The following is a 17341-nucleotide window of genomic DNA, read 5'->3' as shown; positions in this document are numbered from 1 at the left end:
AAAGGTCAAGATTTCATACAATTAATAACTGCTTCAAAGAAGACACTGTTAAGTAGAACTTGGTTTTTTGTTTTGAGACAAGGTCTCTTCACCCATGCTAGAATACAGTGGCACAGTCCTGGCTCACTGCAGCTTCAAACTCCCGGCCTCAAACGATCCTCCTGCCTTGACCTCCCAAATCACTGGGATTACAGGCATGAGACACTGTTCCCAGCCTGAAACTATTTTTTTTTTGAGACAGAGTCTCACTCTTTGCCCAGGCTGGAGTGCAGTGGCACGATCTTAGCTCACTGCAACCTCCACCTCCCAGGATCAGGCAGTTCTCTGCTTGAGTAGCTGGGATTACAGGTGCCTACCACCACACCCAGCTAATTTTTTATTTTTAGTAGAGACGGGGTTTTGCCATCTTTGCCAGGCTGGTCTTGAACTTGTAACCTTGTGATCCACCTGTCTTGGTCCTCCAAAGTGCTGGGATTAGAGGCATAAGCCACTGTGCCCAGCCGAAACTTTTTTTTAAAGTGCAAACATGTGGCAGCGAATAGTACAATGACTATGACTATTAATACAGTTTGGTGCTACTTTGTTGAGTCATGCTAAGGTATTAGCAGTTTTACCCACTATTGCTTCTTCTCAGTGTAAATATCAGTTTTGGTATAAGAATTCGTGTTTCTATGACTTTGAAAATAGCTTTTACTTTGCAATAATGAAAGCAGATCACAGAAAAGGAGCTAACTACCCTGAGATCATTGTGTCAGGAGATGGTATGGTATCGCATAGAAAGTAAGAGGCTTGGAGCTGGGCACAGTGACTCATGCCTATAATCCCAGCACTTTGGAAGGCCAAGGCAGGCAGATCACCTGAGGTCAGGGGTTCAAGACCAGCCTGGCCAATGTGGTGAAACCCCATCTCTACTAAAGATACAAAAATTAGCTAGGTGTGGTGGTAGGTGCCTGTAATCCCAGCTACTCAGGAGGCTGAGACAGGAGAATCACTTGAACCCAGGAGGCAGAGGCTTCAGTGAGCCGAGATTGCGCCACTGCACTCCAGCCTGGCAACAAAGTGAGACTCAATCCCAAAAATAAAAACAGAAATGCAGTCACTGTAGCTCAGCTGACTTACGTAAGTCTGAGGACCTTGCCGAGCCTATTGCTTCATTGAGAAAACTGGCTAATGACCCATTTTCATAGGGTTGTTCTGAGAAACTGGATATTACCATGAAAGTGTTTCACATGTCCTACAGCCCTATGTGGTGGTGTTTTTTTCTTACAGACTGATGAAGAGAAGAGACAGGGGCTCCCTGTGGTGATGCCAGTGTTTGACCGGAATACCTGTAGCATCCCCAAGTCTCAGATATCTTTCATTGACTACTTCATAACAGACATGTTTGATGCATGGGATGGTAAGACAGTTACTGTTTTGTCACCCACAAAGAACATTTTATTACACTTTGATTATCTTTAATGATGTAGGCTGGGCCTAAATGTAAACAAAATACATTTTTAAAAAATGTCGCTGTCAGCTTTTTGTGGCTGAGTGGGGTGGGGTGCATTCTTTGCAACCCCAGCACCTGGCACAGAACCTTATGTGCAGAAGACTCAATGGATGTTTGATAACTGGATAAGCGAGTCTTTCCCTCTTTAAAGGACATGTTGCTGAAGCCTACTGCAGTTTTATTTTATCATTGGAGGAAACTCTGGAAAGAATGCAAAATGTAATTACTCTGAATCACAGGTTCTTCTGTTAATGTCACTGATGAGCAGCTTTTCAAAAAGAACCTGTATTTCAGAAACTAGTGTTTAATGACTTGTCCTTACAGCCTAAGGCCTCACCCAGGGTATGGCTCCTCTAATTCTGATCCCAAACTTGCCTCAGATAGCCCCCCACTTACAGATGCTCCTAGGGTCTAACTTAACAGGTTTCTTTTGATTCCTTTCTGTCCTTGCAGCCTTTGCACATCTGCCAGCCCTGATGCAACATCTGGCTGACAACTACAAACACTGGAAGACACTAGATGACCTAAAGTGCAAAAGTCTGAGGCTTCCATCTGACAGCTAAAGCCAAGCCACAGAAGGGGCCTCTTGACCTAAAAAGGACACTGTGAATCACAGTAGTGTAAATAAGAGGCTTTCCTTTCTAATGACAATGACAGGTACTGGTGAAGGAGGTAATGTTTAATATTTGACCTTGAATCATTCAAGTCCCCAAATTTCATTTTAGAAAGTTATAGTCCATGAAGAAAAATACACATTTGTTTGAACACTTAATGACAGAACAAAGTGGCAAACTCCTGTGCTCTGCTGTCATCCTGTGTACCCCTGTCAATCCATGGAGCTGATTCACCGTAACTAGCCGGCCACAGGAAGCAAAGCCTTGGTGTCTGTGAGCTCATCCGCCAGGATGGTGACTAAGTAGCTTAGCTAGTACTCAGCTCATCCCTTACCATAACAGTCATATTTGCTGTTTAGCTTGACTATCTTCCTCAAGAGCATCGATCTGAAGGAGTCATAAGTTTATCTGAACAGATGTATCTAAGAAAAAAACTACAAAAAATAAGTGAAACAACTAGGACCAAATTACAGATCAACTAGTTAGCTTCACAGCCTCTATGGCTACATGGTTCTTCTTGCTAATGGTGTGACACCCAGGTTAGAATGCAGCTTTGGCTGGTGGGTGCCCTCTCTAGACTGGTATCAGCAGCCTGTTTACCCACTTTCCTGTAAAAGGGATTCATCTTAACAGAAAGCCATCTATGATGAGGGAAAAAGTGGCATGTCATTGTCGGGGAGGGAATCCATGAGCTTCCCTTATTTCAGGCTCACAGAGGTAGCCATGAGGCACTCTACCAAGTATTATATAAAAGCCATTAAATCTGAATGCCCTTGGACAAGCTTTTTTTTTTTTTTTTTTTAAAAAAAAGAAGTTTATATAAATGTTTAAAATTTTTATTAAAATCCAAAATTTCTGGGTGTAAGCCCATGGAAGATGTTGTGCCATGCACCACCTATACGATATTTCGGGAGGGGACAGGGGAAGTTTCAAGGTTCAGATGTTTTTAACCAATCTATATTTGAAATCATGCCATTTGCTTTAACAATGTTAAAATTGTGCGGTGTAAATATATCAGAAAATAGGCATATGGGGAGGCAGTAAATACTATTTTAAGCTATTAATTGTATGCTAAAAGCTTCTAAAGCACAAGTGCATATTTTTATACTGCTCTTTTCACAACTTTCTGTGATCTACATAGTCAAACTTGAGATTTTCCTTTCTTTTACCCAGCTGATCCTTCTCTATGTATTATAAATATTAGACTCCGTAAACAAACTTAGTTTTTCTTTCTCTGTACTTCATGCTGCATTTTTAAAAGGTATAAACAGAGAATTAATTAAATCAGTAGTTACTTTTTTTCCATACAAATTGGAATGCAGAATACTTGGAACTTGTACATGGGGAAAAAATGACTTATCACTACATAATGTGCCAATGTTTTTTTCTATGTTTTGTACCAAAAATGGAAAAATAGGACAATTCCATGCAAAGAAATGTATCTAAATTATTTTTGTTAGATGATAAGAGACCTTGCTTGGTCAGGACAGCAGCCAGCTTTGTATTGTAATGCTATATTATGTAAATGTGATGAAAATGTTTTCATGAAGTACTTGTAACTAAATTCCTACAGCCATTTTTCATTCCCAGCAGCTGTTTTTATTTTACCTCTTTGGCCTAAACTTTTCATAATTTCAAATTTGGGGTTTAGTGTCCTTTATTTCATGAGTCACACGCTTTGTTTTCAGAGCACATTAAAATCAGGAGGCCAGAATCCCATATGAAGGAGCTAGCTAACTTGCCTAGGCTTCAGAAGCTAGCTTGAGGGAGGCAAGGACAGTCTTTTTCTGATCATCTCACTATCAGTTCTATTGGGTAAGTAACATTATTTTTGTTAGATGATAAGGGACATCTTATCTGACATCTTCTTACTGTTATGTCAAGTTTGATGTTAAATTCAAACTTATTAGTAGTGCGCAAATGTTTAAAAATGCTTTAAGAGAGCTAGCTTTAAAAAAGCTAAAGCTTCAGCAATTTTTGCTCTTTACCAGTGTAATCTACAGTATAATCTTCTGAGCTGCAAACTAGTATAGTCTTCCATGTAGTCAACTTGTTAGAAATACAGGCTTTCAGATGGTATGTGTATCAGATAGTTTATATTATATAAACTATTATAACTGCCTCTTATACGGAGTTGTTTACTTAAACGTCATGTATTGAGGGGGGCTGTATTAGGAAAATGCAACTCTAAGTATTTCCATGACTACTAAAGAGAAGAAGGAAGCTAGTTATAAAACATTGTTGGACCAGAATGACCCTATAATTTCCTAAGATCATTATTTATTTCTAATTTAAGATTTTAAAATTGACTTGCCCTCCTAGTCAGTAGTAGTGAGCCTTCAGGGCAAAAAAGCCCATTGGTTCACTCAGAACCTACTTGGCTTTAGAGAGAAAAAGAGGAGGGATGACCCTGTGCTCTTGTGCTATGTGAATACAGCCAGAGACTGAGGTAACAAATATATTTTTAAATAAAAATGACAAAGCATTTGTACACATTGTAACACTACATAGTGTTACTTCTGCTGCTGTAAGTATCTTAAGTGTTGAAAGCTAAACTCGAGAAATGGAGAATATGTAATCTACATTGATCTATTATTCTAAATTGAAAGTCCAACTTTTAGCAGCAGTCTACATGTAACTACTGAACACCATCAGGTTTGAGTTCCTACCAGAATCTTCCATCATGCTGTTATCCCCTCTCTGACCTTAGAGCATGCATGAAAACAAAAGCAATCTAGCTCCTAGGGTTGGAGACTGCCCTCTAGACATAGTTGTTTTTCACGGCAGATAATTAGAATATGAGAATACCTCATTTTATTGCATTCTGCTTCATCGTGCTTCAAAGATACTGCCTTTTCTACAAATTGAGGGCTTGTGGCCACCCTGCATAGAGCAAATCTATTAGCACATTTTTTCCAACATGGGCTCACTTTGTGTCTAGGTCACATGTTGGTAATTCTCACAGTATTTATTTCAAGCATTTTTATTCTTGTATCTGTCAAGGTGGTCTATGATCAGTGATGTTTGTAATTATAATTGTTTTAGGGTACTGCAAACCATGCCCATATAAGACAGTGAACTTAAGTGATAAATGTTGTGTATATTATAACTGTTCAACCAACTAGCAGTTTCTAATCTCTCCCTCTTCTTGCACCTCTTTATTTGCTGAGACACAACTATATTGAAATTTAGCCAATTAATAACCTACAATAGCTTCTAAGTGGGCAAGTAAAAGAAAGAGTCACATGTCTCTCACTTTAAATCAAAAGCTACAGCTAATTAAGCTTATTGAGGAAGGCTTTCAAGGTGTCTTGAAAGCCCAGGCAGGTCAAAAGCCATGCCTCTTACAACAGTTAGCCAGGTTATGCAAAGGAAGACTTCTTGAAAGTGTTACTCCAGTAAACATGCAAATAAGAGTGAAACAGCCTTATTGCTGATATGGAGAAAGTTTGAGTAGTCTATATAAAAGATCAAACCAGTCACAACATTCCGTTAAGCCAAAGCCTAATTATTTGAAGACTGAGAGGTGAGGAACCTACAACAGAAAAGCTGGAAGCAAGCAGAGGTTGGTTGATGCAGAAGCTATCTATCTCCATAACATCAAAGTGCAAGGGATAACAGCAGGAAGTCATCCAGATGATCTAGCTAAGATCACTGAAGGTGACTAAACTACTGAGTTTGTGAAGATGAAATGGCCTTCTCTTGGAAGATGATGTCATCTAGGACTTTCATAGGAGAAATTCAATGCCTGCAAATATAGCTGGTGCCTTTAAGCTGAAGTCAGGGTTTATTTACCAGTCCCAAAACCTTAACGACCTTAAGAATTGTTAAATCTACTCTGCCCATGCTCTAGAAGTGGAACAACAAAGCCTGTATAACAGCACATCTGTTTATAGCATGGTTTATTGAATATTTTAAGCCTATGGTTGAGACCCACTCAAATTTCTTTACAAATATTGCTCATTGACAATGCACCTGGTCACCTAAGAGCTAAGATGGATGTACAAGGAGGTTCATGTTTTCTTGCCTGCTACCAAAACATCCATGCTGTAGTCCATGGGTCAAGGAGTCACTTGACTTTTAAGTCTAATTTAAAAGAAATACATTTCATAAAGCTGTAGCTGCCATAACTAGTGATTCCTCTGATGGGTCTGGGCAAAGTCAACTGAAAACCTTCTGGGAAGGATTTACCATTCTAGATACCAATAAGAACATTCTGATTCATGGGAGGTGGTCAAAATTTCAATATTAAAAGGAATCTGGAAGAAGGGGGAGCCTGAAGATGTGACTGAAATGCTGTAATCTCATGATCAAACTTTAATTAGATGAGAAGTTGCTTAAGAATGTATAAAGAGAGTGGTTTCTGGAGACAGTCATTCCATAGTGAAAATGCTGTAAACATAGTTGAAATGACAACAAAGGCTTTAGAATATTCTATAAACTTAGTTGAGTTGATAAAGTAGCATCAGGGTTTTAGATGACAAATTTTGAAGAAAATTCCGTGGGTAAAACACTACTAAATAGTATTACATGTTACAGAGATATCTTTTGTAAAAGGACGTCAATTGATGTGGAAAATTTCATCACTGTCTTATTTAAAGGAAATGCCACAGCCACCCCAACCTTCAGCAACCACCAGCAATATAAAGAGCCTCCAGCAGCAAAGAGTATGACTCACTGAAGGCTCAGATGATTGTTAGCATTTTTTTTAGCAATAAAGTACTTTTAAAGTATGTACATTTTTTAGAAATGTAAGACTACAGTATAAACATAATTTTTATAGACACTGGGAAACCAAAAACTAGATGTGACTCAATCTATTCCAATACTTGCTTTTTTGATGTGGTCTGACACCTAACCTGTAATATCTCCAAAGCATGCTTGTATAATGATAGAAGGAATTTGCTGTGGTACTATAGTACCGTTTGCTTCCAAAATTCATGTGTTTTTTACCACTCCATTTAAATAGATTACTATCATAAAATACTAATCCAGAACAGCTAGGAAGTAAAACGGTTACAAATGTATGACTCTGTTGTATCATACAATTTAAGAAAACCACTTTACAAATATATGTGTATTATAGAATTCCCAAAGAAAAAAAGCACACAGTAATGGGAGAAAGTCTTCTGTTCTGTAATGGAGGTAGCTTAGTGATTTCTCCATAGAACTTTTCATGACTAAATGTTATTCGGATTTAAGATAGTTATATAACCCTTTCTCTCATTCAGTCTTCAATTCCTGCTTGGTGACACGGGGCACTACAGAGTTCACTTTAAGGCCTTACAACAGTGGGCCTCACTTTCCTCATTGATAACATTATGCCATTGGTCTACCTAGATGATCTTAACTCTTCCCGTCTCTGACTGTAGATGGGTGTGGAGGCAACTGTCAAAGCTAAAACTAGTAAAAAGAACTTATAAAGATTCCCTGTAGGATATATTTGTATAATGAACAAGTAAATGTGTAGAAGGTTTTCTGGAAAAATGGTCAGTCCATTAACATCAGTAACGCTGCCCTTTCTTTAATCAGTAGTTTAAGAATTTCAATCTTTAATGTGTAGACTACTTTCTAACTTTATTTTTTAGCACCAGAAGGAGAAAACATACTGTTACAAGGCTGGTTATAGTGACTGGATGGACACTGCAAACAACTACAGAAAGGAAGTCTGTCTCAAGCAGTTCGTGAGTCAGGGCGCAGCTGTGCTTATCCTTGGGGTACATGAGGGGCAGTTGTTCTAGTACCAATCTAGCCCATGGCTGTTCAAGCCAGTTCACAATGGGGAAAAAAATACACCCTCATAAGATTCCTATCCATTTAGGTTCATATGGGTTTTAGTATGTGTAACTAAAAACCCTTTTTTAAATTATCTAAACATATTGGTACAAAAAAAAAACTTGCAGTACTTACAGTATATGTTCATTTTTTTGGCAGAGAGATTCAAGTTTGTGCTGTACAAGACTAATGTTACTAAAGACCAGAAAAATTTGCAGGAGAAAGGCTATTTTTAAACTCATCAAAAGAATTCTAAAGGAACCCAAATAATAAAACTTTTAATAAATGCCACAACTATACTATTACCTCTATTTGTACCTTTCACAAGGGTCTAGGTTCAAAATAAGCTCAAAAAACAGCACTCACCACTTCAACAGCAGCTCAAAGTCAGATGGAAAACTTGTAGATTCTTTGGAGGATGTACTAGGACCTGAGAAGCAACATGTTCCTGGTTGGTAGGTCCACAAAAAAGTTAAATGTAGAATTTTATGGACAAAATTTACAAATTTAAATGAATGTTAATGGTTTTCAGAGTAATACCTATATTTAATGTACAAGGTTCATGCATTATACTTTTAATTCCTTAGAGAGCAAGGTGTAAGTCACCATTCTCCTCTAATTTTTGAAATAATCTTAAACTGCGCAATCTAGATTCTCGTTCTCCATTTTTCCACAAAATAATGAGATGATCAGCAGAGCATGTCACCAGTCCATGATCTTCAAAGTATAGAAACACCTGAAAAAAAAATGAAAACTGATGATAGGGACCTCGAGAAGCAGCTAATGCCACATTAACACATGTGCACATGAGATATGTGCTTTAGAGACTCCTTGGATCTGAGTGTAAAACTTCGTTTTTCAGTATTGGTAACAGTCACATACAAATAATACATAATATTTTAATCAGAATTTTGTTAATATTCTTCAAATACAAAATAGCTACTTTGTAAAGTACACAAATTCCCATAGTTCTTCCAGATTTTACCATACTCTGATTTCTGAAGTATTGGTTTTAACCATTATGTACAAGGGCTATAGATAAAATGTCTGAATTCTCAATTTCCCAAGAGAAACACTGGCTTCAGCTCTCTCCATAAAAGTAGATACTCAATCAGTCCATAGGTATTGAGTGTCAGCACTAGGTTTATGGTCCCTACCCTCAAGAAGATTCTGAAAAGCAAATTCTAACTGAAACAAAGGTACCAATGAAAGATTATGTAATCAGGTACTAAATAATGCAGTACAGAATATGACATACCACAGGTATTGAGAAAAAGCTTCAATGTGAGAAAACTCCCCAAGAAGGGGAAGGGGCTTGCCCAGTGAAAGAGTAGGTTGGAAGCTAAGAATAGTAAAAGAGAGTGTTGATGAAAAGGTAGCACAAATACTACAGGGTGAAGGGTTGTATCAGAGAAAAGATGAACCCATGAAAAAAGGATGAGGTCCTTGAAGGAAAGGGTAAAATAAAAAATTTAAAAAAACAGGGCATTGTGCCTCACGACTGTAATCTCAACACTGGGAGGCTGAGGCAGGCAAATCACCTGAGGTCAGGAGTTTGAGACCAGCTTGGCCAAGACAGTGAAACCCCATCTCTAGGAAAATACAAAAAATTAGCTGAGCATAGTCGCCGGCGCCTGTAACCCCAGCTACTTGGGAGGCTGAGGTTGCAGTAAGCGGAGATCATGCCTGGGTAACAAGAGCACAATTCATCTCAGGGAAAGAAAAAAGAGAGGGTTTTCTCTGAAATGACATACATTTCTGAAGACCATGGGAGAGCACTTCACTGAGGACGCAAGAGTAAAGGGAGGAAATATGGCAGCAGAATTCCTTGGGAAACTGGAAAACACAGAATTCGTTACACAGGTAGAGAGGTTGAGCAAGGATGAAAATGGAAAAAAGGACCAGCCTGGCCAACATGGCAACACCCGGTCTCTACAAAAAATACAAAAGTTAGCTGGGCATGCACCTGTAATCCCAGCTACCCAGGAGACTGAGGCAGGAGGTGCAGTGAGCTAAGATTTTGTTACTGTACTCCAGCCTGGGCAATAGTGAGATTCTGTCTTGGAAAGGTTTAAAAAAAAAAGTGCAAAAACAACAAATGAGGAAATTCAGTGGACAATGTAGAGATAGCCTAGATTTTATCAATGAAGCAAGAGATGCTTTTTAAAAATGTTCAGGGGTCAACACCTTTACTCAGGAAAATTCCTAAGAAGCTGACACTTTTATTATTTAAAAAAAATTTTTTTTAATTGCATTTTAGGTTTTGGGGTACATGTGCAGAACATGCAAGATAGTTGCATAGATACATGGCAGTGTGTTTTGCTGCCTTCCCCCCCTTCACCCACATTTGGCATTTCTCCCCATGCTATCCCTCCCCACCTCCCCCTCCACTGCTGTCCCTCCCCTATTCCCCCCAATAGACCCCAGTGTGTAGTACTCCCTTCCCTGTGTCCATGTGTTCTCATTGTTCATCACCCGCCTATGAGTGAGAATATGCGGTATTTCATTTTCTGTTCTTGCTGACACTTTTATATAATGAGAAATGTGCCACATTCAAACACAGTTTGAATGTGTTTTACGGGGTTTTCCCAACCACCTAAAAACCTTTTATATGAGTTTCTACTACTTATAAAGTCCAAACTCCTCAGCCTTACATTCAAGGACATTCATAATATGACCCCAAACCACTTTTCCAGGCTTCATCTCCTACTAGTGTTTGTTCATAGGAACCCAGCGCTCCAGCCTAAATAAAGGTGCTCCTGCCTTTTGTCTACCATACTCCATGCTCCCCAGCAATAGAGTGTAGCCACCCAACCAGAAACAAAAACTCCCCAAAATATAGTATAGCCACCCAACCAGAAACAAAAAAAGTTATGAGCTACTTGTTAGAGAAAAGCAAAGATAACTGTGACACTATACCCAACATCAAGGCTTCTGCTGACAAGGCTATATACTCATTCTACTAAACTTGAAGGTTCATCTCAAGTATCAAGTCCCTTATCTTCTAACCACTTGCAAGATTCAGCAAGAAATGTTTTTTCTAACCCCTGGGTATTCACTCTCTGCTGCTTACCCAGGTCCATCATATGCAGCCTAGGGAAACAGCCTACTGGGTCTATACCCCTTCTCTCCACTCAAGGGTAAGATCCATGAGGGCAAGGACTGTATTTATCTCTCTCTAAACTTCAGCAGCCAGTGGTTAGCACATTGCCTGAAATACAGGAAATGCTCACTACAAGCATGCTGCCGCTGCTCCCCCTAAGCATAAATACCCTTTCAAATGAAAAGAAATGTGTTGTTCTTTGGATACAGGGAAGAACAATTGAAGAAATTCATTACTTAGGGCTCTGCTTATGATGTTATCACTACACTGTTATTCTCACAACTAATCTGTTATCTCAACTGATCTTATTCCTTCACTATAGGCAATGGTGCCTGTAGCAAAATTAATGTATTTGGATTTCTATAAGTTAGAAGCTTATACATTTTATAATTTTCAACTAAAATTTTCATATTTGCACATTGAAAACGAAGGCACAGGATTTCATTAAAGCTAATTATTATCCTTCAAAGGCAGGTAGAAGCATGACTCTGTTCATGAATTTGACAAAGGCCCTGGAATTCAGTTCTGTTAAGGCTTTCACTGTACACATACAACCACAACCCTTCATGTACCCTCTGCTGACTGCTGCCATACAGTCAACATTATTCACATTACCCTTATTGTCAGCTATCTCCAGGTTATAAATTACAGGGATTAAGCCCATTCTTTTTTTTTTTTTTGAGACGGAGTTTCGCTCTTGTTACCCAAGCTGGAGTGCAATGGCGCGATCTTGGCTCACCACAACCTCCGCCTCCTGGGTCCAGGCAATTCTCCTGCCTCAGCCTCCTGAGTAGCTGGGATTACAGGCACGTGCCACAGTGCCCAGCTAATTTTTTGTATTTTTAGTAGAGAAGGGGTTTCACCATGTTGACCAGGATGGTCTCTATCTCTTGACCTCATGATCCACCAGCCTCGGCCTCCCAAAGTGCTGGGATAACAGGCTTGAGCCACCGTGCCCGGCCAAGCCCATTCTTAAAAGCAATGCATTGTTACCTCAAATCGTATCTCTGGAAAGGGAGATCCTAACTGCACATACCATAGCCTATCCCATTCCATGTTCAGATCTGACAAAAAACCTACAGATACAAGAAAAAGTATATACCTTTATGAGAGCTACTGAATGAAAAGAGCAATGAAATGCAAAAGCACGAGCTGCCTGGACAATCTATGCCTAAAAAGCAATACCTCCACAGATGACGAGTGTCCAATCAAATCTCCAATAAGCTCCAGTGAATACGAAGTAGCATTTTCTTGCTGCTTTTTAACAGGTTGGTGGGCTTGTTTGTTGACTCTTCCAAATCCCCACATGTTAAAAAAACCTAGAAAAATAATCATTTCCAAAATTATTGTGCTCTATACTTACAAAAATAATATGAGATCAGAAAAACAGAATTTAAATGTGAAGAGGTTCCAGACTTATTTTAGTCAAGGGCTAAGTGGACAGTACTGAGCCTTGTGCTAGGGTTTTCTGAATATGCTGTTTCATCTTTCTTAGCTACCTAGGTATGTTCCTCGTCTCTCTTTATTACCCCTAGTCACCCACCCATTGGTGAAGGTATATTAACAAAAAGACACCTGGAATAAAACAGGACAGAAGCATAAGGCTTGAATAGCAGTGTCTGTCAAAGGAAAAAAGGGCAAAACTCCGAAAAGTATGTATATGTGCAAAAGCAACAACCCAGGGCTTCAGAAAGTCAAAAGAAACAGAAGCAACTAGGTACCAGCATCTGATTTCTTGTGCAAAGGTTTGTAACTAATTTATTCAACCCTTCAGAGTTTGTTTTTCAAACTAAACACCTGAAAGTCAAGAGCTCATGATATTATGATATAAGCACACAAAGAAAAGTGTATTTTTCCATAAATTGAGTTCAACATCAAGGGTAAGGAACATTTTAGTTTGGCATCTGATGGTATATAATTCTAACAATAGACAATATAAATGAATACTTACTTAATTAGGCCATCTGGTCATTCAGATGACAAGAAAATAAGTTTTCCCTCAAAACAATAAAAGCTTTATCTTACTTGAAATGAAGAGGCAGTTCTACATTAGGGCAGCATTAAGCTGTAAATCCTAGATCTCAATTACTATATACTTTCTATAAACATCTGATGCCTATTTAGAGCACTTCTACATTATTCTAGTGGTTTCACATAATCGCCCTTCTGCCTTTCATATGAAAAAAAAGGAGAGAGAAAAAGACTACCTTTTTGAGAGAAGACACACACCTGTTGGTACAGGCTCAGCTGCAAGCTGCTGTTTTTCTCGTAACTCCCAAATGCGTACACTGCCATCTTCTGAGCATGAGATTAACTGCCTGTCAGAACAGAAAATCAGTAATACAAAGAGAGTGCACCACTGAGGACCAATGCTAAATTTGCAGTGAGAGAAATCAGTGGAGCCCTCAACTGCTTTTATTCAGCTCTTAGCAGGAACTGACAAAAATCACAATTTCATATGACATTACAATGCAAACTAAAAGCACCCTTTAGGAAAGCCACACGTTATACTATGTTACATCGGCTCAAATGCTATAAATTTATTCTCTCCATTTAAAAAAATGCTCTTGGGAAAACAGTATGAATTATACTTCACAATGTCCTAAGCAGCCCCCTTCCTTCATTCCTTGTGCTACCTCTCCTCTGTAGGTGCCTCTCACTCTATAAATATCCTGCATAGAAAATAATGATATTCCCTGTCTGTAAGTCCATCCCTAGAAGCTCAGCAGCAAATCTACCCTGAGAGGAAACCCCTCACTTAGTAGCCTTACACAACAAGGACACTACCAACCATTTCATTCTGGCCAAAAGCAAACAAAAAGAAGGTAGGTTTATGAGAAATATAAAAATTGGTACACTGTAAGTGGCTCCCAAGTAGTTTACATTGTTAAATACCAAATTTTAAATCATCTCTTCTTACAATGAAATTCAATGTCATTCATTTTAACCTTGCTTCTTGTAATTTCTGTAAAATACTACCACATGCCCTTCTGTTAGAGACAGCCCTCAGGCATTCTCCATTTCCAAAAGAACACAGCAGGTCAAGCCATCAAGCCAGGTAACTTGGCCACTTGAGAAATGACACGGGTAGCCCTGGGAACCATGACTTGCTTTCATCTATTGCACAACAGATGGGAACTCGTACCTGTTTGGAAGTTTGGCAATGTGCAGGACATTGGAGTCATGTGCAGTTTTCTGGCAGGCAATCACACGCTTCATTTGAAGGTTATACACGTATAAACCCCTTCCAACTGCAGCAAATACATTCTGGGGGAAGAAGTTCAGAAATGGGCATAAAACTAGCACTCACCCTACCCAGTGTAATGGATTTCCAGCCCTCATGTGACATCAGAAAGTCACTGTTACCTTCCCTAGCCTTTAGCCCAAATTAAAGTACTAATCTCTGGAACCCAAAAATGTCAAAGCACTAAAGAAAGCTCCGAGCATTTAGAAGGTAGGACACAACCACTAATGCAGAGAAAGGTCTGCATAGTATATACCTTACCTCTACTTTCTTCCTCACTGAAATATATCTGGAGAAAATCTCTAGCTGGCAGCCTGGCCTTGCAGTGGAAGCTGTTGAAGGATAACCTGAGTTTTCATTTAAATAACACTATATCCTTGGGAAAATTACCTAGCTTCTTCTGCCTGGAAAATGCAAGCAAAATTACTTGCACTCCACATCTTAAGCAATCAGGAGACCTACGAGTGATATAAAAAATCACAGCTATAGTGACATTATCATCATGCAATCCTCTGAGGGTTTCACAAAAACATTTTTCCAAAAGTACTATCAGAAATAAATACCTTTTAACTAAAACAACTTTAATTTTTTGAAAGCATTTTCACCAATACTTATCTCACTTCAGCCTCACAACATCTTGTTAAGAGCAGCAAGCATTATTGCTATTTTCCAGATAAGGAAGTTAAAGAGATTACAGGCACACAAGAAATGGGACTGAGACATGGAGTCAATATGAGAATCAAGGTCATGTTACTGTAGTAACAGTACTTAACATGTTACTTGCTTGTTCCTCACGTGAACACACACTCACATGCAGTAGCCTTTGAAATTTTTGCAAGCACTTGTCCGAGAATTATCCATTCTTACTTAATAGCTATCTCCCTTGAGGCAGACCTTTCAAATATCCCTACATAATGCCTTCTGGTTTCACCAGATTCTGGGCCCTCTCTACTCTTGATCACACAGCCTCCAAGACGACAAACTGAACCGAGACCTGTAATAACTGAACCAAAACATGCCCCCAAGGCTTGCTGGAATCTAAAATCTGAAATGATCCCCTGACTCTCAGGATTAGTATTCTGCAATGAGCAATGCAGCTCAGGCCCAGGGCTGGGGCATTAATGAACATTGCTAGTCAAGGTGCTAAAATGGAAAGCCCTATGGATTGTATTCAATGCCAAAATTCCCTGGTTCTACAGACCAGGAACTCTGGGAACAGTTTAAGTAATTTATCCAAGGTCAAGAAGAAAATTATAAACACAACTAGAGAACTGATGAGCTTTGAAGGCAGCATTTACTCAATGGAGACACTATCAATCACCTGTCATCAATAACTGTACCCTATAGAAGGAAAGAAGAAAAATCAGGGAAAACTGTATAATGCTTTATCAAGCATGTATAGTAGAAAATAAACATCAATCAAAAAATAAGATTAAAAGAAATATAGAACAAAAAACTTTTAAATATTAATTTTTACAAAAGTGAGCAAAAAACATGTAACATTTAAAATATATAATTTGTAGGGCTACAACTCTTAGTGATCTAGTCTCCATCTTTTCTGAGACCATACCGTTTTTATCATATATTAACTTTTTTCAAAATAAAGTTGGGATACAAAAAACAATCTTTGAATATATTAGCGTTTTAAAATCCTGTTCCTTTCCTAATCTTTTGTTTTTTGTTTTGTTTTCAGAGTAGTACAAAGAAAAACGGATCATATTCTCCCCCACCACAGAACACTACTAATGAAATTTTTAATAAAAATAATACGCATGCTGTTAGAAACTTCAAACAGTATAAAAAGTCACAAAGTAGGGAGAGAAAAGCCTCCCCAACGACTTCTCCTCGAAGGGTACAACTCTAAAACATTTCTTGTGATTACATTTGAAAAGTTAACTGCCCTTTAAACACATTTTCTGAGCCCCTGATGCTAAGAGATTTGTTTTCAGATCAGAGATAAGATTACATAGGACATATATCGTCCATCGGACATAGCACATTTCAGTCGAGAAATTTCTCACCAACACGGATATCCACTACTAAGTAAAGCAGTAGTCCACTGGTACTAATCTCTTACAGCAAAAAGGATGTAAAGTGCTTCAAGAGCATCACTGCCAAGCCCTAGAGGATGGAAATCAACAATTCTCACTCAATTTATCTTGCTCCAAGATGCCAGTGGACTAAGAGAAACATTCTTGAAATTTTTAATTTCATTTACTTCACTAGGAAATCCATCAGATCTTCAAAAGAGTTCTTTTTCACAGTGTTTCTTAAAACAAGTGTAAGCATTAACCTCAAATCCAATGGGATTATTTAATCCAACCCAAAATTTCAACAGTTTTAAAATCTGTAGCCATTTAATCATTTCCTTGCCTCAAGATTAGAAGCAAAGATTAAAATGCTTTTTTAACACAAGTCATACCATTTTAGAAAAAAATCAGACCATTATAAAGCACAACTTGAAACCATGAATGATAGATACCTTTTCTATGTCAAACATGGAATTAAATTTTTAAAATCGGAAATTGGGTTTATTTAAAAGGCAAGTTTATAGATAGTGTCTAGATTTTTTACCTCTTCATCACATGTGAAATGATGAATAGAAATGTCATTTGATTTCTGACAGAGTTTTATTTCCTGTTGGGTGTCCAGTTGTGGAGATGGGTCCCAGAAGTTGCGTTCGTAGGCCTGCACAGTCCAGTCCAGGGCATCCCAGATGATCAGCTCTCCAATGTGGGAGCCAGTGACAAAACTCAAATCTAGGGAAAGTTCACATATGCCTCATTATTAATCATTTTATCTAGGTAAAGGTAAAACTGAATGGAATGTCTAGTAGAAATGCCCTATGAAAACACAGTACTTACAGCAGCGAGGTACCTAGGCAAGCCAAAAGAACGATGAATATAACAGAACAAGAAGTCCAGAAACAGACTCAAATTATCTTAGTAATTTAGTATGTAATAATGATTGCATTTCATTTCAGTAAAGAAATACCTCACATTGGAGTACCTGGTTACAATTAAGGAGAATAAAAGTAAAAGAACCTAATCTTGGATCATACACCAAAATAAGTTTCAAATATATTAAAACACTTAAGTTACTTAAAGGTTAGA

At 38.4% G+C, this 17341-nt stretch overlaps 2 protein-coding genes across 43 annotated transcripts in view; one reads left to right on the top strand and one right to left on the bottom strand.

Annotated features, from left to right (window-relative positions):
• Window positions 1-5227, top strand: part of PDE8B (phosphodiesterase 8B) — a 348230-nt gene extending 343003 nt beyond the window's left edge. For 35 of the 41 annotated variants that reach the window (XM_078365301.1, XM_054252159.2, XM_078365312.1 and 32 more), the window contains 2 exons: window positions 1270-1399; window positions 1946-3745. In XM_078365301.1, coding sequence (XP_078221427.1) covers window positions 1270-1399; window positions 1946-2055 — 240 coding nt within the window. In that variant the 3' untranslated portion in view covers window positions 2056-3745. Of the gene's footprint in view, window positions 1-1269; window positions 1400-1945 lie in introns of all 41 variants that reach the window. The other 6 variants (XM_078365293.1, XM_078365302.1, XM_035291356.3 and 3 more) reach the window with 1 other exon arrangement.
• Window positions 5228-6413: 1186 nt separating this feature from the next.
• WDR41 (WD repeat domain 41) overlaps window positions 6414-17341 on the bottom strand; it is a 59950-nt gene continuing 49022 nt past the window's right edge. For both annotated transcript variants that reach the window (XM_008991907.5, XM_008991909.5), the window contains exons 9-13: window positions 16803-16987; window positions 14130-14251; window positions 13214-13302; window positions 12170-12303; window positions 6414-8617 (exon numbers count right to left, since the gene is read on the bottom strand). In XM_008991907.5, the coding sequence (XP_008990155.1) occupies window positions 8465-8617; window positions 12170-12303; window positions 13214-13302; window positions 14130-14251; window positions 16803-16987 (683 nt within the window). In that variant the 3' untranslated portion in view covers window positions 6414-8464. The remainder of the gene's footprint in view (window positions 8618-12169; window positions 12304-13213; window positions 13303-14129; window positions 14252-16802; window positions 16988-17341) is intronic.

This window comes from Callithrix jacchus, chromosome 2 (assembly GCF_049354715.1).
Source record: "Callithrix jacchus isolate 240 chromosome 2, calJac240_pri, whole genome shotgun sequence".
Taxonomy (NCBI): domain Eukaryota; kingdom Metazoa; phylum Chordata; class Mammalia; order Primates; family Cebidae; genus Callithrix; species Callithrix jacchus.
This window is presented reverse-complemented; position numbering and strand designations above follow the sequence as displayed.